Source organism: Camarhynchus parvulus, chromosome 9 (genome assembly GCF_901933205.1).
Source record: "Camarhynchus parvulus chromosome 9, STF_HiC, whole genome shotgun sequence".
In the NCBI taxonomy this organism is placed as follows: Eukaryota; Metazoa; Chordata; class Aves; order Passeriformes; family Thraupidae; genus Camarhynchus; species Camarhynchus parvulus.
The window spans coordinates 12,045,383-12,067,763 of NC_044579.1; the positions used below are offsets into that span (position 1 = coordinate 12,045,383).

At 49.3% G+C, this 22,381-nt stretch overlaps 2 protein-coding genes across 3 annotated transcripts in view; both read right to left on the minus strand.

Moving 5' to 3' along the window:
- XXYLT1 (xyloside xylosyltransferase 1) overlaps nucleotides 1-14,871 on the minus strand; it is a 32,539-nt gene extending 17,668 nt beyond the window's left edge. The window contains exons 1-2 of the mRNA XM_030954664.1: nucleotides 14,476-14,871; nucleotides 8,785-8,932 (exon numbers count right to left, since the gene is read on the minus strand). Of these exons, the coding sequence (XP_030810524.1) occupies nucleotides 8,785-8,932; nucleotides 14,476-14,871 (544 nt within the window). The remainder of the gene's footprint in view (nucleotides 1-8,784; nucleotides 8,933-14,475) is intronic.
- Nucleotides 14,872-14,967: 96 nt separating this feature from the next.
- ACAP2 (ArfGAP with coiled-coil, ankyrin repeat and PH domains 2) overlaps nucleotides 14,968-22,381 on the minus strand; it is a 62,327-nt gene continuing 54,913 nt past the window's right edge. For both annotated transcript variants that reach the window (XM_030954064.1, XM_030954063.1), the window contains one exon: nucleotides 14,968-18,794. In XM_030954064.1, the coding sequence (XP_030809924.1) occupies nucleotides 18,691-18,794 (104 nt within the window). In that variant the 3' untranslated portion in view covers nucleotides 14,968-18,690. The remainder of the gene's footprint in view (nucleotides 18,795-22,381) is intronic.

The window sequence follows — 22,381 nt, forward strand, 5'->3', positions numbered from 1 at the left end:
TTCAGGAGGCAGTGCAGGGTGGTGGCCTGGACAGGGCTGGGACAGGGAGCTGCTGGAGGCAGAGCAGCTCAGTGAACCTTCTGCAGGGCCAGCAGCAGCTGCAGCCAGCACGGGTGACACAGCGCAGCCAAGTGACAGGAGTGTCCCCTGCTGGCTGCAGCTCTGGGTGTTGCAGGGCTGCAGTGGGCTGTGGCAAAGGGCCAGGGGGTGGCTGTTCATTTTGCCACTTGACCTGGACCACCAGAAGGGAGAGAGGCAAGCAACCAAAGCTCTCTGAGTTGGAGTCAGAAGGGCTGGGGATCTCTGCTCTGCTGGTCTACAAATGCTGGGCACACCTGGACAGCTGCCCCTCCACGTCTCTGAATTGCTTTGAGCAACGTTTTTTTAGTCAGGTTTTTTAGCTGTGCCCATTATGACAGGAAGATCCCAAGGGAAGAAGGAGCTGTGAAGGACCAGCAGTGACTTTTAGATGGCTGCCTTGGGCCATAAACGTCCTGGAGCAGGGCAGCAGCCGCCAGCTCCAGCGGGCAGCATGCCTGCAGGAGCAACACGTGGATCCACAAAGCTGCCTGTGCTGGCTGTGAAACCAGAATCCTCCGCCCTCACTGCCTCTGAGAGACGTGTGGCCAAGAAAAACTCCACTCCCACAGCCAGCACCGTGGCCAAACATGGATGCAGAGTGGGTGACAGGCTCCAGAGGTCCCTGTGCAACCCAGAGGGTACTGCCCAGCAGCAGCAGCCAGCTGTCCCCAAAAGCCTCAGCTGCAGCAGGGCACGAGAACAGCTGCAGTGCCAGACAGGGATGCCAGCACCTCAACAAGCCCAGTGTGGAGGCACACAGTTTATTTACACAAACATGCTGGGTTCTCCATCCTGCCCTTCATTAGAGGCTCCCTGGGTTTGGCTCACTCCCTGCACTGGCAGCTGCCCCTGGCCGCCCTCCCTGCTGCTGTCAGCAGGGCTGTGAGCAGCTTCCTCTCTGGCTGCATGCTCCCCTGGCCAGGCCTTGTTTTCTCCACACACAGCCTCCCCTCTGTGCCCAGCATTATTCACTGCTGCCTGCCCAGCTGACCTCGGCAGCACCAGAGAGCCTCGCCCAGAGGAAGCAGCCAAGGCAAGGGCAAACGTGCACGTGTGCAAGCACAACACAGAGCTTGCTGTCACTGAGCTGGCAGCTGGGGGGCTGCAGTCCCCCTTCCCAGGACACAGTGCTGCTTGAGAGCCCACCCTCCCAAGAGAAGATGATGCTACAAAGCCCTGCACCAGCACAGCTTGCCAAGGTGCAGAGCGGCTTACCTTCCAACTGTGTGCTTCAACACAGGTCCTGCTGTCTGCCATGCAGCCAAGGGTCCCCTCCGCTCCCTGGGACAGCCCAGCAGCCTCCTCCCCATCAAACAGCCTCCCTCCCCTCACACAGAGCTCCAGGGAAGTGCAGGGGTGATGTGCCCCCGCAGCCCAGCTGTTAACCAGCTTTCTGCAGCACTGATTAGGCACCAGCAGAGCAGAGCAGTGGCTGCAGCACAGCAGCTAATCAGCCTATCAGCTAATTAAAAAATTAGGCTGTCTGCCAGAGACAGATGACAAATCATTGCTACCACCCATGCAGGGCAGGCACCTGGGTGAGCTCAGGGGTCTGGAGCAGCAGCAATGTTCCCAGGGATTGACAGCAGCATCCCTTGGATCACCTTGCCTCACACCCCACAGCCATCTCCTGAGGGAAGGGGAAGACTCAGCAAGAGATAGATGTGTTTTGTTCCAGGAAATTAATTTTTCCTGTGCATCCAAGTGTCCCCTTGTAATCCATCAAGGCCTGAGAGACTAATATTTAGCAGTACTCAACACCTTGGCTCTTACCTGGACTCAAAGGCAGCAACATGGCTAAGCATGCACTAGGTTTCAGGATGGAGGTGGAAATGCTGTTTGCCTTGTATTTAATATATGCTACTGCTGGGGGGAGGAGTGTGAAAACACTTTTTGGAGCTGGAGGAAGAGCAGCAGGAAATCTTTTAATCAGACAAAATAAGGTTTGATTCCAGCTTGCTATAAATTACAAAAGAGTGGATGGAAAGCTGTAAAGTAATGAGCAGGTGAGATGGAAAGGAAAACCAAAAAGAGATACAGGAAAATAAATTTTCTGGGCTCAGATCCCAGTTAACTGCGCACACTGGGGGAAAGGGCTGCAGGCAGATTTTGTCCTTGTTTCTTCCTGCTAAACTCTAATGAGCTATGGCAGAGCAGGGAGAGGCTGTGGGGGAAAGCAGCCCTGGCATCAACACTGGGTGACCCCCAGCAGCTTCCAATCCTTTGAGAATGGGGCAGCTGGTCTGGCTGGGGAGAGAGGAGGGCAGCACCCACCACAGCACCGGGTGATGAGACCCTGCTGCTCTGTGGGAGCGGGGGGAGCAGCCAGCCCCGGCCTGACAGATCTAGGACATCCAAAAATAATCGATGGTGACACTGCAGCAAGGGGCAGGCAGTGGAAATGATGAGAAGTGACACTACCCCCGGGGGCTGTGGGCCACGTTGGCCCCAGAGGCAGCAGTGCCACAGGGAAGGGGTCTGTGCTGTGATGCAGCACTCAGGAGACTTCCAGGCACTTGCTGAGCAGCAGCCACATCCCCTCATCACAGCAGCCCTTCCTGGCACCTCCTCCACACTAGGGCTGAGGCCAAGGAGCTCTCCTGTCAGGACAGGCATGTCCCACAGGCATAATCCCACAGATGGGACTACCAGCTCATCTCAGCAGATGTGGACCCCTCTACAAGGCCACAGCCTCCAGTGTTTACCTGGGCTGGGCTTATTCAGAGGTCTGCTGTTGCCTGCTCCTGAAAAGCATCATGAAAACAACTCTCTCAGCACAACAGGCTCACCCCAGCAAGGAACAATGGCTGGCACAGCTATCCCTATTGCTCGCAAAATGATCACTCCAGTGCCTTCCCTTCCCATCACAGGACCTGACATAAGTGCTTGCAGCTCAGAGACAGGCTGGGAAGGGAATCTGGCTGTTTTTCACGTGCCTGTGGCACAAAGCAGGGAGGGAGGTTATGAGAGCACATCAGAAACTATTAACACTCCCTCCATCCCTGTAAAGATGGAAACATTTTTGCCAGAATGCAAACCCTTCAGCTACTGCAGCATCCCTTGGGAACTGTGGTTTGGGAGCACATGGCTGGGGGCCAATTCCCATGACTGCCACAGACCCCAATTTTCTGTGCCTTTTCCCAACATCTCCCCGTTGGTAGCACACAATCAAGCCTGAAGCATGTGGGACATGGGCACTCTCCTCCCAGCCCTCTCCCACCCAACAGCTGCATCTCTGCATTCCCTGATGCGGTGGGGCTCAGCAATGATGGCAGTGCTCAGCCAGCAGGAAAGGATCAGGAGTGACGCACTTTCAAAATGCTCACTTATTACAATTATTACAGTGATTTGCTGAGTTCTGTGGGCAGCTGCCCTGTGCACCAGGAATCATTCTGCAGCTGACAGGAGGAAGAAGGGGGAGTGATGCCTCCCCACCTCCTTCTACCTCAGAGACCTCTAATGCCCTGTGTGACACAGGATGTGTGCAGTGCAGCTCTGCACGTGCCTGCTGTCGAGGGGACACACCACGTGTGGGCACCTGGCACCCCACAGGCAAACAGAGTCCAACCTGAGCAATCCCATGCTGTGGATTCAAACAGTGCAGAGGCAACGTTGAATCCTCATGCACACATCCCTACAAAGCAATCAACAATGTGTTCAGGATGCTGCCTGTGGGATAGCATTCCTTTCCAGAAGGACACTAGCAGAAGACAGTTACTGGTCGAGGCATTATTCCAGTACACAGACTGCTTTCCTGGTACCTCTGTGCTTAACCCTTCCCCCAGCTCCCAAGCTCTTCACCTCCACAGCCAGAGGCAGGAGTGCTTCAGGTGCCCAGCCTCGGCACAGGCAAAGTGCCCTGAGAAAGCACAGCACAGCTCAGTGCCTGCTCCAACACGTCTCCTGGCTGGCCTCTGCCTTCCCTCCAGCTCTGCTTGGTGGGAAAGGCATAAGCTGATGTTCACAGAGGCCTCTGTCTCTGGGCTGGTAATCCCAGAGCAGACAAAGGCTGATATCAGTTTCGTGGGAGACCAAGCCGGAGCCAGCAGCTGGATCCTGCTGCAGGCAGCACCAAACCCCAAGCAACTGGGGCTTGGTCATTGTCAGGCTGCTTGGACAAACATCATTATAATCTGGTCTGTGCTTAACAATCAGTACAGCTGTTGATAATGAGCTGGAGAAATTGCCCTGTTCAGAGTCTGAAGCCAGGGAGACCACTGGACTTCCCATGATCCTGATGTGTCACAGGTGCTCTCTGGACACTCACTATGCAGCCAAAGGCACAGCTCCCTGGTGGCAGTCCCTTCCCCAGACACAGTGCTGCTTATTCACCCCCAGCAGCCACCCCTGCTTCCCCCAGCACCCACATCTGTGTCCTCCTGACATGCTCCTGCACAGCTGGCAGCTCCAGGACACACTGGGGCTTGCTGTCCAACACACAGCAGCTGGCTGTGATTCCCTCCTCCATGAGGCAGCCTAGCACCTTCCGCATCCTGCAGAAAGGAGCTCTACAGATCACCACACATCTGTTTTGAACATCCTTTTCACCAATTTTGATGTCTCCCAGTGCCTGTACAAACTTCTGCCTTGTATGGCTAGTGGCTTCATGGACCACACCATAAACCCCTTGGCCAGCCCCATCCCAGACTGGAGGGTCCCAGTCAGCCAGGCTTGTCCCACACAGAAGCCAAGGCCCTCTCTAAAACTCTTTCATTTTTTACCAAATGTTGACATGCCATAAATTTTGACAATACACAACAATTAGTTCTACTCTGTTCTCCTTCCTCACAGTTCCACACCTTTATTTAGTCCCACAGAGACTTACCCACTTCTCCCACTGCTGCCTAGTCCCCCTACAAGCCCCCTGTGAACAGCCTTACCACCAGCAGAACAAGCTCCTGAGTTTTCAGGCAGCAAGTACCCAGGTACATCTTCAGCACCTGGAAGATGCAAAATGTTGCATGAGCGCTAATCTCACACCTTGCAGAGCCCAGGGGGCTGTGCTCATCTTCCCACCCTTTATCACAGCTTCTGCCTTCAGGCTGGGCTGGACAGTGAGAGAGAAACCCTGAGAACGCCCCCACACGCTGCCAGGGGGAGGAGATCACCACGCTCAGAGATGCTCCTACTCCCCATGGAGACAGCCAGCTGCTTCAGCAGCCAGGAAACTCTGCTACCTCCAATTTGTCAAATACCATCTTCAGTCAAGTTCTGCCAAACACCCTCACTCCATGGGAGCGAAGCACAGTACTGTCAGCCAGGTTTCTGAGCCTCCCCTGAACTAAGGGGACTCCACTCCTCTGTCTAAATTGGCAGAGATAAGCCACAAAGCTGCTTCTGTGTCATGTCTCATTTTCCCTGTGCTCCTTATTCTCCCACAGGGCCATTCTGCTGCAGCACTATCAGCAACACCAATGGAGTTGAACACCAAATGGCAGTTTTCAAAGCTCTACCCAAGCTGCTTGATGCTGCTGGCTCTCCCTTGGCCCACCAGCTCCTTAGGAAGAACACTTGTTAAATAAATTTTTCTTGGAAACAACCTTGGGCCAAGAATGGGCACCAAAAATTCCCTGGGGAGCTCCCAGCTTTCCCAGGCTGCCCTTCTGTCACATCACCTCCTCCCCTCACTTGTGGCACCAGGAGTCTGTCCCTAGACCCTGCCTGCCAGACAGACCTTCCCAGACATTACTCCTTCATGTACCCACAGAAGAGTGATAAAAAGCTTGTTGGGCTGCCTGATTCACACAACTAAAATGACAAGTGATAGAGGGATCAAAGCCAGCCAGGAAGGAAGAGGTCCCCTCTGGATGGGCACACTGAAAAGGAAAGTGAAAAGGTCTGGATCCTTGTTCTCTCTCCTCCTCTTTGCACTGCTCTGTGAGTCTCAAGACCATTTCATGCTGGCATTGTCCTGGTCCTGGCAGCTCCTTCTAAGCCTGAACCTGCTTGTCCTCTCTGTGTAACTTTCCCCTCACTTTCCCCCTTGCAGAACCATTCTGATGGATCAAGCACTGCTCCAGCTCCCTGGGCCTGGCCACACCACATTAAAATGGGATTTATGAGCCTCGAGCACAGACAAGAGTTATGCAGTCTGCACTTCTGTGTGCTGCATACCAACTCCCCAGCTGGTTTAAATCAGATTAACTCCACTGATGTAAGACATTTAAGGCAAGAGTGTTCCATGATTTACACCAGCTAAGAAACTGTTATATTATAACTTGGCAGCTGCAGGTTTTAGATGTGAAGTTTTTTGGGCAAAGATCCCAAGCAACAGTAAACGACAGAGCAGCTGAGTGGCAAACCCCATTTAACCTCAGTGCAATGTGCATGCAGCCAGTACATGTCCCACAAAAGTTCCTAAAAAAATAAAAATAACTTGGTGTTCAGTTTTCAGTGCCACCAGTCTGCAAAGTCAATGCCTCATCATAATCCATAGATTCCAAACAAATCACTAAATCATGATACTGTGGAAATGCCTCTCTTCAAAAAATGATATATTTGGTAAACTAAAGCCAGGCAATTTTAGGACAAAGGTCGCTTGCTACTGAAAAAAACCCTATAGACTGATTAATGCAAATGAACACACCAGAGAGTTTAATATTCAGATCAGGGCCTTCATTTCTGCTAGAGGATGCTCAAGCTTCCAATCAAATCTGGATTCCACAAAAATGTGCCACTAATGCTACAGAGCCAGATGTGCTCGGAGAGGTGCACAAAAAGACACAGCACGCAGGGCAGAACACAGCATTCAAGGCAGAAGAAATGGCAAAGAAATACACCAGGAAAAATGGTAATACTGCCTGAAAAAGAGGGTTTGGTCCTTTCTCCTCCAACTTAGCAAAGTGGCTTGTTCAGCCCAGTAGATACTGCTTGTCAGAGTCAGGAGGGCAGCAAGAGCCATTCCCACATCACCTGAAAGCCTGCAAGTGGCAGCAGAGCTGCAGCCTTTCCTGTGCCTCTCCTTCAGTGCTGGCTGCACAGGGAGGAGTCTGGTGAGCCCCACCAGCCCCATAAATCACCAGGCACACAGCACAGCAAACCTGACCTCCCTTGCAAGGGAAATATAAATCAGCTTTACTAGCAGCTTCTGAAACAAAAACTAAACTCACGAAACTGTAAAAATGCCTCTTTAAACATCCTGTGCCCCGAACAGACAATTGAAAGCCCCGTCAAGCTGAGGGAGAGCAAACAAGCTTTCCAAGAGATGAGGGCTGATGAACTGAGAAAAGGCATTTCAGACTGAGCAGCTTCTTGCTGGCAGGCAGCACGACAGGGATATCTTTAGCACACAGCAAAGACAGAGTAGGGAATCAGGAGGAGTGAATTAGCCAGCATTAATACCATCATTTGTATGCAGTGTACTTCAAAGCGCTCACAGCGCAGACAGCACCAGACACACACAAAATTACCCAAGTCTGGGGAAGAGCCATGAAGAGCACATTTGCTGGAGCCCACAGAGTAATGATCAGTAAGCTGGGATGGGACCCTCAGGGCCAGCACTGCCCCACTGTTTAATAAGCTAGTGTGGGAAGGCCATGCCATGAGGACAGGGGCAAGTCTGCAAAGGACAGAGGAAGTCTCATGAAGCACAGCAGAGGTAGGAGCTCCTAAGTAGAGCCAAACTGGGACAGGACTCAGCAGGGCCACAGGGAAGGTGTATCTGCTCACATCTCAGCAACAGGGCACCTGAGATCCATGGTAGGAAGTCTGCAGGGAGAATTAGAGCTGGGCAGAGGCTCCAGATGCCAAGGAAGCTGCTGGTGCCAGCGGTGCTAGCCCTGGGAACATGCACACATGTGGGAACACGCCACCATTGCATGACACCCACAAGCAGCTTTGAGAGGCTGGTCACCTCCTCCTGGGGCAGGTGTAGGGCCAGGCAGGGTCCTAGGGCTCCTTGCCACCACTGCCACCTGCAGCCTGCCATGCCCAGGGAGGACATGTGACCAGCCCGGGAAGGGATGCTGCCATCACTGGTGCACCAGGCCAGCCAGGCACCTGGCAGGGAGAGCCCAGGGACAAGCAGGGCTGCAGGAGCTCCAGTGAAGGGGTTTGGAGCCCAAGGACACAAAACCCTACTTGTGCAACCAAGGACTAGAGAGCACACTGGTTTCACGAGAGGCAACTGCACACAGCCAGGGGAGGAAAACAGGATCAGCTGAGCCAAGCCCCTTCTGCCAGTTGCCTTGTTTTCCTGCAGAGTTCTTGTTGTTTCTGCACTTAACAACAGCAGAGGCACAATAAGGAAACTTAAGTGATCAGTGGCTGCTAATCAGCAAAGCTTTCCAAAAGCTCCCTAAAGCCAAGAGGAAAGACTCAACAACTACTCCCTGCTGATACTCAAGAGGGCACAGCTACACCACAGACACACAGCACCTATTTCTGCTGGCACCACAAGGGGAAGGGGGCTGTAAACACACACACAAAACACCTGCTTGCTCCTGTCTCACCTCTCCTATCATCTCAGGGAGTAAAGGCAGGGCCAGCTGCCATGTGACAAAGAGAACCTCCTGTCACTCATGCCACTGGAGACCTGGATGAGGTCTTGGACTGACAAGCTCATCACTCTGCAGAAAGGAGCAGAATCCTAGGAGTCCATCCCAAAAGTTCATTAACTTTGTATTTCAAATAGCACCAGCTAACATCTCTGTGCAGAAGAGAAAGAGAGCCTGTGTTGCTGGAGGCAGCAGAGCAGAGACCTACCTTTGGGCATGATGTGATGCATTGCAACGGACAGGAAGAAGATGGAGTCGCTGTAGTAGGTCCCCGATCCAGCACTGAAGTGTTTCTGCATGGCCTCAACGATGGGAAACAGCTTTTCTGTCAGCTCATTCACATCATGGACGATTACCTGGCAGAGACACCAGAAACACCACTCAGCCACTGCCCCTGGGGACAGGCCCAGCTCCAGCAGCCTCTGCCCAGCCCCCACCAGCATGGGGTGGGGGGAAGGTTGGTAAAGCACAAATAGTGCTGCTGGCACTGCAGCTGCACAAAGGGGCCTGCCTGCCCTGGCCCCTGCACATCCTCCTGATGCAAGAATAGGCCAAGTGCAGGGAAGGGAGGACTTTCACAGCCATTTTGTAACTGTAAGGTGGGCAGAGACTTGAATCCCCTCAAGCAACCAAGTGTGTTCCATGTTTTGGGCTGTTTCTCTGGTCTGTTCCCACTGCCTGATGCAAGCACATATCTGGTCTCCCATATGGAGTCCATCAGAAGAGGCAACAGCTTGCTCCAGGCTCTGGTGTGCTGCTGTTTAGAGCCAAGCCAGACCACATCACTTACCCTGAGGACCAAGGCTTGCTCCCTCCTACAGAAGCAGGCTGTGACAGGGTCAGGGACACAGCCCAGATTTGCTGCTCCTCAGCCGGGCACGGAGGCAAGCTCTGCAGCACGTCCTGGCGGGGCTGCAGGGGGAAGGGAGGACAGGCCGCAGCACGCTGACAAAAAATCCAAACATCAGGAGCTACAGCACAGCAGAGCAACTTCTGTAGATGGATCTCAGCCTGTCTGTGCTGGAGTTTTGCTGGTGCTCAGCCAGCCCTGCTCTGCATCCCTCAGCCCTGCGGGAGCCCATGCACCAGCACGGGCCCTGGCACGCCTGCGCCAGCTGTGGCTGTGTCCCAGAAACAGGAGCAACCCCAAATGCACCTTGCCAGCTACTGACATTTTACAAGCTTATCATTTATTCTGGTCAAAGTCCAATGGACAGGAACTTTCATGCAGCTTGTTATACCCACAGAAGGATACAGGTCACTGAATCACACAAGATAATGAGAGGGATTTTCAGGATAATTAAGAGAGATGAGGGACATGACCCTGGTGCAGATAAGGGGGAGTGCAGGAACTTGAGTGTGGAGACTTGGGGTCGTGCTGCCTTCTTCAGGTCAGGGAAAGCAGCCCTGCTGAGGAGGACATGACATTGCAGCAGTACTTGAATTTTGTAGAGGGGAACCTATCGCCCTTGTCTGAGGGATACCAAGACACTTCCACAAGCTGGCCATGCCTTCTGCAGGGAACACAAACCACAATCTTCGTAGGTTGCTTTCAAACTAAACTATTTCAATAGGTCAACAGTTTCACTTCTTTTCCCTACTAAAACTTCATCTGTTCAAGAACAAGGGGGCCTGCACTATATACATAAAACATGAAGGATAGAGCACTTGCTTAATTTTTTTTTTTAATTAAAAGAAAACCTAAACCAAGCCAAATGCTTCAGAAAAGGTGGCTCTAGAGCCTGTGCTGGTGCAATGACCAATCCTCTCCATGGGGTGCACAAGGGGCTGCACTGATGCTCAGCTGGTGCAGAGACTGAGGCAGTGGGCAGTCTGGAGCTTCTCCTTCCACAGCTTTTTGCAGAATACATTGCTCAGACCAACGTGCTCTCACAGCAGTATGGAGGTTGCTGGATGCAGGGCTGTGCCCCTGGCTCCCATGGTACACTGAACACACTGAGGCGATGGGTCTGTGCTGGCACTAGCCAGGATGGCTGAGCCAAGGCAGGGCAGTGCTGGGGGACAGGCACAGCTGAGGCCCTATGGCCTGTCCTGGGGAGGGCACCCTCCACACCCACGCTGGGCCCTGGCCATCAGCCGGGTGCCGCAGGAGCCCCCGCGCAGGCTCCGTGGCCAGCTCGTCCCTCGGCGGGGCGGCCCCGCTGCTGTCCCGGCTGCTGGGCTCGGAGCCAAGGCCTGCAGCAGAACAGCAGGAAAAACACAGAACAACACGTTCCAGGAAAGTGCATTGGGAGAGCTCATCAGCAACCACACCTGGCTTTGGGTAGCACAGCACAGTCCCCAGGACACTGCAGGGGAGGAAACTCTGTTACCATTAGGCAGCACCTCACCCCGGCTCTGCACGGTTGTGCCATCATGGTGACAGTGGCCATGCTGACCAGGACAGCAGCCAAAGGTGACCAAACAAGCAAACCACCACTACTCTCCAGGTGCAAAGGCACTGACAGCCTCTTCATGAAACTGAGCACCACCAGCATGGGGATGTGTGATGCTCCATTCCCAGCCCAGCTTGGCAGGGGCAGCTTTGGGGGCTGGCTGGGCTGGAGAAGCATGAAACAGAAATACAGCACCTGTAACCACCCTTCTGCATCCAGCAAAAGCAGCCTGAGGTGTGTACAGTACATAAAAAAGGGGGGAAAACGCCAAACCAATTCCAGTCACCTCTGAAGTGAGCACACTGCCAAGCACCAGTGGACAAAATTTATAGGAGAAATACTCCTGAAACTTGAGACAGCATCATCTGCCTTTCCACTCCTGCCAAAGAAAACAGGAAAAACATGTCTTTTGCCCACTCTTTTGTACTTCTGCAAAGCAAACTCCTGAGCAGCTGAATTTTGCTCCTGCAGCCACAGGCCAGGCAGCCTCTCTGGGACTGTGAAGACTTCTTCCCTCCTCATTGCTGATTTTAGCACAGCTTGTTGATCTGCTGCTAATTTTGTACTTCGTTATTTATTTGTGTAACAGCTCTTAGTAAATCCCTGTAGCTAAATCCGACCACGTTTGCTGAGGACATTAAGAAAAGTTCTAGGGGTTTCCTGTGCAAGCACAGTTTTATAAACACACATCCCACACTGATGAAAGACCCTTTCCAGTGATTTGCTAAGAAAAAACAACCTGCATTTCTTTTTCCTTTAACTTTCCCTCCTTCCCATGTCGATCATCCCTGCAGGTCTCTGTAAGCATGGTGTGATGGCAGCCCAGTTACATCCACCCCAGCAGCGTCCTTCGTGGGGCTCATCTGAACAGGAAACCAGGATGAGCAGAGAGCTGAACGCGTAGTTCGTGTTGTTATGGCAGGAAAATGGAATCGCACAAGGAGTCGCAGCTCACAGCCTGGAGTGGCAGGAAACGGGGCGAGCTGCTGCTCTGTGCAAGCACAGCGTGCGCCGAGGCTGGCCCAGGCTCGCTGCCGGGCACATCCCGCGGGCCGGGGGTCGGGAGAGGCCACAGAGATCCCCTGCCAGTCGTGTGCGGGACTCGCTCGCTGTCACCAGGCCCCGGTAAGCGCTCACCGAGGCCCCGCACCGCAGGACGGCCGCGGGCCAGGTCCGCCCTCCGCCTCCCGGCCGCAGACGCGGTGCACGAGCTCCCTCTGCCGCCACTGCCCGGCTGCGCTCCCGCTGCACATCTGGGGCACATCTGCACGGCCACGGGAGCGGTGACGCCACGCAGCGACTGCCCCCGCCCGGACAGCCCTGCCCTGCCCTGCCCGGAGGGTCCAGCGCCTAAGCTGTTCCTACACCCCCACTCCCACCACCCGCACCCCACAGCCCCTCTGCCCTCACTCTGCACACTGGCTTCGGGCTGCAGCCGGCTGCTTCCATCTCCAGGAGACTTTGAAAGTGTTGAATCCACCTAGGGAGAGAGGAAAAGCTGCCCACAACCTCTCCCAGAGGTTACAATCCATGTCTGACTCTGGGCTTCACTCTAACAGAGAACTCAACTGATCTCAGCTTTGCTAGGATGGGAGGCGAGGGCTGCTCCAAAAGCTGGGCCTGAATCAGTTCCTCATGAAGAAAAGGTAAAGTTCAGGGTGTTTTATCAGTCTGGCCTTAGTGGCTCCAGCTGCCCCCTGAGCACTCTACCAAGCCTGTGCTAGGAAAACAGCATAAGAACCAGGAGAGTGTTCTGCACACACCAGGAGGAGCAGGAAATGAGAGGTCTCAGGATAGAGATGGGGTACTGCTGGAGCTAGCTGAGCATCAGCTTCAACATTTTAGCAGGAGCACCAGAAGTCCAAGCTAGGCATAAGTTTCCCACTGGTAAAGAACAGGAATGGGATGGGCTACAACAAGAATAAAGAGGTGCTGTCACCTGCTGGCATTCCAGAAACTGGCACAGGATTATTACGAGGCTGCACGCTTGAGAAGCAGAACAGCCTCTGCTCTGTACCTAAAAGCAGAGAAATGGACTGGTCCAAAACACACTGGCAACCACAGGCTAGGCAGTGAAACCAGGGTACATCAGGCTCTGCCAGGAAAGAGAGAAGCAGCTGTCCCACTGAGCAGATCTCAGTGAGACCTCACCTGAGGCCTCCAGATCATGCTGCCTGCTTACAGCCAGGAGAGCAGTTCTGGTGCCAGACATACTCACCAAGCCACGAGCCATGTTTCACTGTGACTCCACAGGCACCTACAGACAGGGCCCAATCCACAACAGACAAATCACTTCACGCCTCCAACTCCAGCTGCTCTGGAGAAATGAGGCTGGCCAGGGTGCCTGCTGAGAAGTCTCAGAGGGACAGATGGCAGTAAGGCAGCACCCACACAAAGGGGTCACTGCAAGGGATGCGCACACAGAATGGCCTGGGGGTCCTCCCACTCCAGGAGACATAATACCAAAAAGTGGGTTGGCCACCACATCAGCACTGCCCCATCATGGGGCAGTCAGTCCATCCTGCTGTGGAGTACAAGAATCCTCCTGAGGGAGCTGTGCACACCCTCCAAACAGCCAAACACTGCTGCACAGTGTGGGTCTCCCATCATGGGTGCATGACCTGACTGAGGGCCAGCACTAGGAAAGGACTTGTTTAAAGAAAACCAGTGGTGGAATTATTGACCAGGAAAGTGTCTGTATGAAAAATGTTAAGGTTACAATTCTCGTTTCATCTTGGCAGAATTCAGCTAATATGAAATACAGGACTTATGAGCAATAAAAGTTAGAGCAGAACTAGAGGACTCTTCCAAGCAATGCTCTGCAGCAGCATCTCAGGACAAGAGAATCAGGTTACCTGGAATCTCTGAACTTAACACCCCTCCAGCTCTCAGACACCCATTTAATGCGAAAGAAAGCCTGACCTTGCATAAACCACACTGGCTGTGGATTTGGGAGGCAGAACCATTTCCCCGGAAGAAGGAACATTTGCACGTGGATGCACTCCAGCCCCTGCAGGCTCTCCATTCCTGCTCTCAAGAGCCAACCAGAAGCAGGCGAACCTTCTCTCCTGATCGGGAACCCATCGAGATACAAGCACAAGTGGTCCTTGTGCCAAGATGCTGAAAAGCAGGACCAACAGGGCCTGCAGGAGAGCAGCACCGCTTAGAGCAACTGCTCCTCTCCAGCACAGGCGGTGTGCGGAGGTGCTCCCAGGCCACGCTGCTGCCCAGTCCCAGCTGAGAACACCGGGCTGTACCGGGACACCTCCCCGCAGGCAGCAGCGGTGGGGACACAGAACAAGCCCCTCAAGACTCCCGAGACTGGGGAGCAGTGAGGCTCCTCCAGCAGGGAGTAGGAGCGAACCGCTCTGCTGGGAGGCGGCATATGGGCCGCTAGCTGAGGGAGCTCGCTCCCGCTGGCCCGCTGTTCCCAGAGTGCTGCGGGAGCCCCGGCAGACCCCACTCTCTCCCCGGGCCCGGCCCGCCCCTCGGCCCCCGCGCACCTGGTGGCGGAAGGCGGCGCCGCGCAGCAGGTCCCGCAGCAGCCCGAGGCCGATGTCGCGGCTGGCGCCCTCGGTGACGAGGTGGAGGTGCAGCACATCGGAGGCGCCCAGGCGGCCGTGCCGCAGCAGCGAGCGCAGCGCCGCCTGCGCCTTGTCGCGGAGCGCGGGGTTGCGCTCCGCCTTGGTGAACATGAACAGGAGGTGCAGCCCGCGGGGCCCCGGGCCGGCCGGGGCGGGCGGCGTGGCGCGCAGGCGGCGGGTGGCGCTGGAGAAGGTCTCGCCGCCGCCGCCCAGGTAGTAGAAGGCGCAGACGGCCAGGGCCGCGGCCGCCGCCAGGGCCGCGGGCTGCGGGCAGCGCAGGCAGCCCCGGCGCGCCGAGCCCCGCAGCGCCGCCATGGCGGGGCGGCACCGCCCCCGGCCCCGGGCCCGCCCCGGCAGCAGGGCGGGGACACCGGGCCGGGCCCGAACAATGACACACCACACACGCCACAGTCAAGTTTTAGATACAAACTCTACAGCCGTACATAACGCGAAGGAGGGCGGAGTATACAGTCTGTACAATTACAGCTTAAGGGGGGGAAGGGTTATTTTACATTTTACTGCTGGAATGCTTAAAAAACACCGAGTACAGAGGAACGCGCGGAGGGAAAAAAAAAAAAAGAAGTTCATCACTTCGGAGAAAGTAACGTCTCTGCTTGAGGAAACGATGATTTCATGGCGATTTCTGTCAAAACATGGAAAACTTAGGCTCCTAACAGAAAAGGGAGTGGAATTTTTCCTCCTCTGTCATCTCCTTCCATGGGAAGAGAAACAAGAAAATACTGTATGCAAAAAGATAAAGCAAGCGTATGAAAGGGTATATACCAAAGTGGTACACTCATCCTTTTCCCCAGTAGTGCCTCTCCAGAGTTGTCCCTGTTTTAAAACTGTGCCTTTGTGTAAGCACAGGAGCAAGGCATGTTGGTTGTCAGAATGCACAAGCCATAAACTCCAGCTTGGGAAAAAGTGTCCATAATGAATGGGGCACAGATTGTAGCCTGAAAAATTGATTCTCAAAATACTTTGTGTATTGAAGAATCAGAATAATCAGCTAAGTCCTTTTGACACTGTAAAAATACCACGTCCTTTGTACTTACATATTATTATTTGCATTTTCATCAAAGGGTCATTTCATAGTCACTGTGTTATTTGAGATTCTCAAGGTGAAGCAGCAGAGGTAACATCCACAATTTAAAACAGATGGCTGCAGAGAAGCACCAAAGTCCTGGAAACATGACATCAACCCTCCACTTGTTCTAGTTCTCACCTTTTTAGTTTAGTGCTACAAAGTTTATGCTCTATCCAGGAGACCTAGTAATTTGGACAACACATGTGTACTGATGTCATAATGCAAAACAGGAGAAACTTCCTCTTGTACAGGGATTTGCTGACAGCAGTTGGAAGGTCTGGTTGCATTTTCTAAAACTATTTCAGCTCAGTATACAAACAGGTAAAATATAAAACCCCACAGAGTGAAAAATGCAGTATTAATACAGGATCCTTTAGCACTGTAACATTAAAAGCCACTAATGGTACAATCCAAAATCTCCAAAATCAGTGGAAAGACTGCCACTGATATCAGTGACTTCCTGGATCAGGTCCTAATGGGGAGAAAGGCTGAAGTCCACAATGTACTAATGAGCACCTGGAACAGGCATCCATCTGATTGCAATGTGGGCTGTTTGTGAAAATACCTCTACAGTCCTCTACAATACCTCTACAATCCAAATTCACCTTCACCCAAATCCATATGAACAAATTCCAACATTCTAACACAGGTAGTGGCATAACTCAATATGATCATTCAGAAATTTAAGTTTATATGCACCTGAAAAAGGCTTTAACTGAGTGCAGTTTATACTGGACATCCTATCATTCCCAAAAAGACAGGGGAACAAGGCTGAGGATCACAAGTGACACACCTACTCCCTAATCCATTGAAACTCCAGAGCTCCTGACAAGTCACATCACCTGTCAGTCAGGTGGGGTGCATCCTTTAGCACAGACTGACTGACACTGTTTCCCAGACAGATGAGAGTCAGGAACACAACACATGGACGTGTAGACCTACAGAAATAACTTCTTAGTCTAGAGAAATCATCCTGCAGAATTTGTCACAGAGATTTTGTGGCCAGGGAGGAAATCACCAGTGTAGATTTGAAATACATCTCTCAGACCTGTTCTCCAGCAGCCGGACTGAGACAGCAATTATGCTACTAAGCTTTAGGCAGCTTTACATTCCAGCCAATCACACTACACACTGCCTGCCAGCCAGGCTGGGAAAGACAAACATTTAGAAAAACCTATGTCTAAGGTGTATGTTATGCAGTCATATCTTACATTGTCCCATCTGTACACCAGGAATCTTACTTTCTCTAAGACCTACTAAAACACCCATTTCCTGGTAAATACTGCTGATTAGGAAGTATATTATCATTTCATAGGCAGCTATTTAAAAACCAACTTACTAAAAATTACTGCTTACAGGTGATATCCTTAAGTTTCTTATTATTCAGATTAAATGTGCACTTTAAATGGGCAGAATCTGATTTTCCTACCATAATTAGACCACATACAAAGCAAGAACTGTCTTGTAAGACTATTCTACTTGGAAATAAAATCCACTGGACAATTCTACAACACTACTAATTTTGTAGCAATAATAATATGCAGACTATTACATATTTGAAATACCTTCTTAAAACTTAACGTGCCAGAAAGTTTAACTTTACCATAGTTTACAGATTTCAACTTGTTTTATCCCAGTTTTGCTTATCTTTCCAAGGAGAAAAGCCAATTCATTTCCTAAATACACTTAAACAGCAAGTTAACAATGCCACAGCTATTAGGATTGCTGAAAACTCACATTGATGCTATGTCACCTAAAAACTCTGCTTAAGCTGTCTCCATAGGGTACACAAATAGAGGATAAAGAATTGCATCTGCTGGTTTAAGGTTTAGGAGAATTTTATCTAGGTATAAATAACCTGATATATAAGCATATATCTTGAGACACCATTTATACATGCACAAGGGCAGAGTGGGGCTCACTACTGCATAAAGCAAATTGTCTTGCTGCCCTCACAACACAGTTGCAGACTGTGCTCATTTGTTACTTGATAGAAATGTGCACTGAAATTCTAGTTTTTCCTGTGCTCACCTTAGTTTAGACAACACATAAACATACACATCATTGCAAATCATACAAGGGCTACTGCTTCCTGATAGAAGGGACTGATTGCCCTAAACTTTGAGTGGCTGCAAGACGTGAGACTTTTATACTGAGCTTAGGGCTTGTAGTGAGAACAGCAAAAAGCAGAAACAGCCTTTGTACAACTATTCTACACAAACTTTGTTGGCTCAATACTTTCATGTCTCAAATTTCAAGTTTTCATGTCAAAATACTACAAACAAACCCCACATCATGTCCAAAAGGATTAAGTTTATTTTTCACGAAAGGTTCCACATGCTCATTTAGAAGGATACTTGCTGTGCTGAAAGTTCAATTTAAGAGAAAAAGAAAAAAAAGAAAAATGGACTGCTCTTAGGAATTTGGTCCCCAGGATATATCCCTTTGTGACTGACCTGCAGTCACCAGCATAAAGGCCAGCCTGGTGCTAGAGCTTCCACTGGGAAAGAGCTTGCAGAAGAGCAGCACAGGTGCAGAAGAGCACCTGTGAAGAACAGCCTACCTCTAACCAGAGTCACCACAGGAGCAAGAGAATCTGTTGAGCTGCACTCCCACAAATGGAAGGACAACTCAGTAAATCATTGCCCAGATTCCCTTCCAAACAGTCCCAGAAAATGCAACCCAGACCTTCTGTCAGAGGCACATTATTTATGGGTAGGGGGACAGATGCCAGCGATGGCCCTGGGCAGCAGAGCTGCTGTGAGCACCCTGCAGCTCTGCCACCCCTGAGCTGCAAAGCTGGCCATGAACAGGGGCTGCTTTACACTCAGCCAGCAGGGACACAGGGGCTTGAAACATCTTCAGCTGCTGAGGTATATGTACTGGAGAACATAAACCAACTCATACACTTCCCCAGCTACCACAATCTACAGCTACATTGGAGTGGTCATTTTATCCAAACTATCTAACAAAATGCATACAATTCATTCTGTTAAAGTAAAAAAAGACTTGCACTATAAGCTTCAGGTTCTTTTCCTTCTTGACACTTAAGACTTCTGGGAATCTGACTGCTGGAAGCGGTTTAACTTCTCTGGATTATTTGATGCCATTTGAGAAAAATCACGAAAAATGTCCTGATAAATTTCATCTCCTAGGTAGAAAAGAAAAGAGAAACAGTTTTAAACATTTGTAATAGTCAACAACACCCACCACTGCACAAATGCCCTACTGTGCTATCAAGTACTGTGTAACACTTAATTAATGTATGAATACTGCTTCTAGATGGAGTGATGCTGATGTGAACTCTGAGGGACTGGTTACTTGCATGCATGTTCTGTAGAAGCAAATTAAACAATGCCAAACTATACCTGAAATAGTACCTCACAGGCAGCCACACAGAGGAAAGTTCAGAGTTAGAAAGGAAACGTTAAAGCACTTTAAAGCAACTTAAAAAGAAAAAAATATTTATTAGCCGTTAAAGAATAAAATCCTTGTTTTTGCAAGGAACTGCTAACCAAGATTCTCTACAGAAAAAAAGAATTATGGCATAAATAAAGATTTACTTGGAAACAGAGATCAGAATTTTTACAGCCAAACAGAATTCTCCACGAAAGAAACAATCAGCAAACAATAATATATATATTAAAAAAGCAATCTTAAGTAGACAAATTATTATTCATAAATTACTTTTGTCTATTTCTTCAGCAAAAATAAAATTTCTACATTCATTTCATCTACATCTTTCATTACATTTTTCAGTTTGATCTACAAGAACCATGATATTTCCCCTAAAAATCTTTTTTTTTAAATCTTCACCCTTTGTGCTTAAACGCAACTCTACTACTACAATATATTCAAAAATGTTCCTCCCTCTCCCTGTCTACACAGGAAAATACATTCAGGAGTGATTACTTCTTGAGTCATTGCCAAATCATTCTTTTGCCATTTTAAAATGGATATTTTTTCATTCATTTTCACATTCTTTCATCTATTGGAGCATTTTGGGCCTTGAGCTCAAGTTCTGCTTTAAAACACTAACCATACCCTTTTGTCTTCAAAAGGAATTTAATGCATCAAACATCAGGAGCTAGGTAGCCATCCAAATTTTAGAGTCTTCCCAACACAGATGGCCACACAGGACACAAGATCCCAGCAGTACTGTTTCTTGCTGACAGCTTGATTAATAGCATGACAAAGAAATCAACCCAAAATCTCTCTCATTGTGTATGTCGAATATGAAGAATTTTTTTTTTCCTAACATGATTGTGGAAGAAAAGAATGTTTTTGTGCTTAAAAGTTTGCACTACTGGGAAAAGTTACATTGTTTTTTTTTTCAAATTTTTAATGCACATTTGCAATGTTAAAGCCATCATTCTTTTGGAGATGAGACTCCATTCTTTTAAAAACACCTTCACAAATAATAACTGACCTTCCAGAAATATTTAACAGGCCAGTAACACAATTCTTCCCAGACTTTAAAAGATTAATACATTCAATACTGCTGTACTAGGAAAAGTCAATTCTAGAGAAATTCCCTTTTGGTTTTCAGATTTAATTTCAAGTATGGTGTCCCTGCCCATGGCAGGGGGGCTGGAACTAGATGATCTTTAAGGTCCCTTCCAACCCAAACCATTCAGTGATTCTGTGTTCTGAGATGAAGCAGGCACAGGACGGGTTTTATTGTAACAGCTTGTGAGAACTTCTTGCTCTGGGAGACCAGCACAGAATGGAGCTGTAACATTCACCAAAAGAATAGCTATGAAGGGCAAAAGTAGAATTAGGCTTCTGTGATAAAAACAATTATGCTTTCAATATAGAAGTGGGTTCCACTGGCGAACGAGAACTGCAGTTGCCACATTTGGTTCTTTCAAATTAACTTGAAAGAAGAAAAAGCTATTTTTGAAAGATACATTGTGGCTCTGGCTTTGTCTCTATTACATAACAAAAATATTACATACAAAAATAGACTAAAATAAAGTGCCCCTTTAGTTTGTACGTTGCATTAATATGCTTAATACTGTAAACCTTATAATTATTTTAAAATTCTACTTTAAAATTGAATTCTGGAAGTTCCCTTTCCAAGCAATGTTTTCCCTAAAGTGCAGATTATATGTACAAAAATACTGTAACACTGCTTTACCATTTCACACCAGAGTAACTCAAAAGGCACACATCATACATTCAAGAAAAGGTAGGAAGAAAAAGTAGCAATGCTAATATCAAAGAGTTAGCAAGACGTACTGTAGCACCAGGAGATGAGCACTCAAGTATTATACAGAAACAGCACTACTGTGCATATGGCTTCTACCACCAGAAATAACTTTTTAAAGCTGGTTGCAGCTAGTTCCCCTTCCAGGAATGCTTTGGAAGACCAACTGTACCTTGCAAAGCAATATATTCATTCTCTCAGTAGCTCAAACCAGCCATGTATATTTAAATTATAAATTTTGATGCCATTAGCTACATGAGCAATTGTTTATCAGCTGCATTGCTAGAGCTGAGAAGTAGGCAGTTGGCTTCACTCTGGTGACAGCAAACTTATACAATGATATTTACCCTCACACAGCTACCAGCAAATATACAGTTGTCTTGAAAATCCCAATTTTTTCTTCTAGAATCATAATTTTGGAACACTGGAGTTCTAAAGTAAAGGCAGTGCAGATAATTTAACATGTATAAGGAATGAAAAAGACCTGCATCCCTGAAAACCACAGAAAGCTGTGACACTTTATGACAGCAGACAGGTTCTGTGCTTACACTAACACAACCCTTCTATAGCAGACAAAAACATTCAAAACTCTCAAATATTGACTCCAACTTTTAAAAGAAACTGCACCAAATACCAGAGTGAAGGGGGCAGAGCTATGCTATCCAAAGACACAGTAAGTTTTCTGGCTGGGACTCTGCTCCAGCTTGTGGTATTAATTTCAGAAGTTATTCTAATGAAAGCCTCTCCCTGATTTTGGGCAAGCTCTGCCTGTTGTGGCAAATCTACTCTTCACTGTCAATCTCACCTCAGCAGCTGTGAAGTGTCTGGATCAGATTGCATCAGCTGCGGTCTCTAGATTCTACCGCTCCAATTTGTAACATCCCCCCTGCCCAGTTCCTCAGTGGAAAACACATAAGGGCTTTACAGGAGTCAGCTGAGAGTACTCAGCACTCAACCTGAAAATTAAGGTTCCCCTTTCACTTCTGCCAGGAACAGCAGGGTGTTTTTAGCTGTCTAACTTCATAATCAAGTGTGCCTTCATTATTGGTACTTGTATGATATTTAACTACCTTCCTATGGAAGCAAATATCACATGAGAACACGGTGTAAATTAGGTCTGAGTGCCTGAGAATAAAGTTGCACATATGCATTAAATATAATTTGTTACTTTCCTGCTGGAGTTGGCTCAAGTATCTGCCAGCTTCTGTTTGTTTTTCAACCAAACAGAAAGAAACTCTGTATACAAAAATACATACTTAAGAATGACTGCTTTGCTTCTTATTAGTATCTTAACAAATAAAAATATTTAAAAATAAAATTCAAGGAAATAATACTTTCCTATTTTTGTCTGGAGGCAGTTTGAAATACTTGATGTACATTTTTTACATTGGTGTGCAAGGGTTTTTTCTTTAAAAAAAGAAAAAGTGGACCATTCCACAGGAAGGAGAATGGTGTCCTGGAACAAGATGAACTCTTCAACAGTCTCTAAGCAAGCTGAGTCAGAAAGCTGCAACTAAATAATGTCAGGT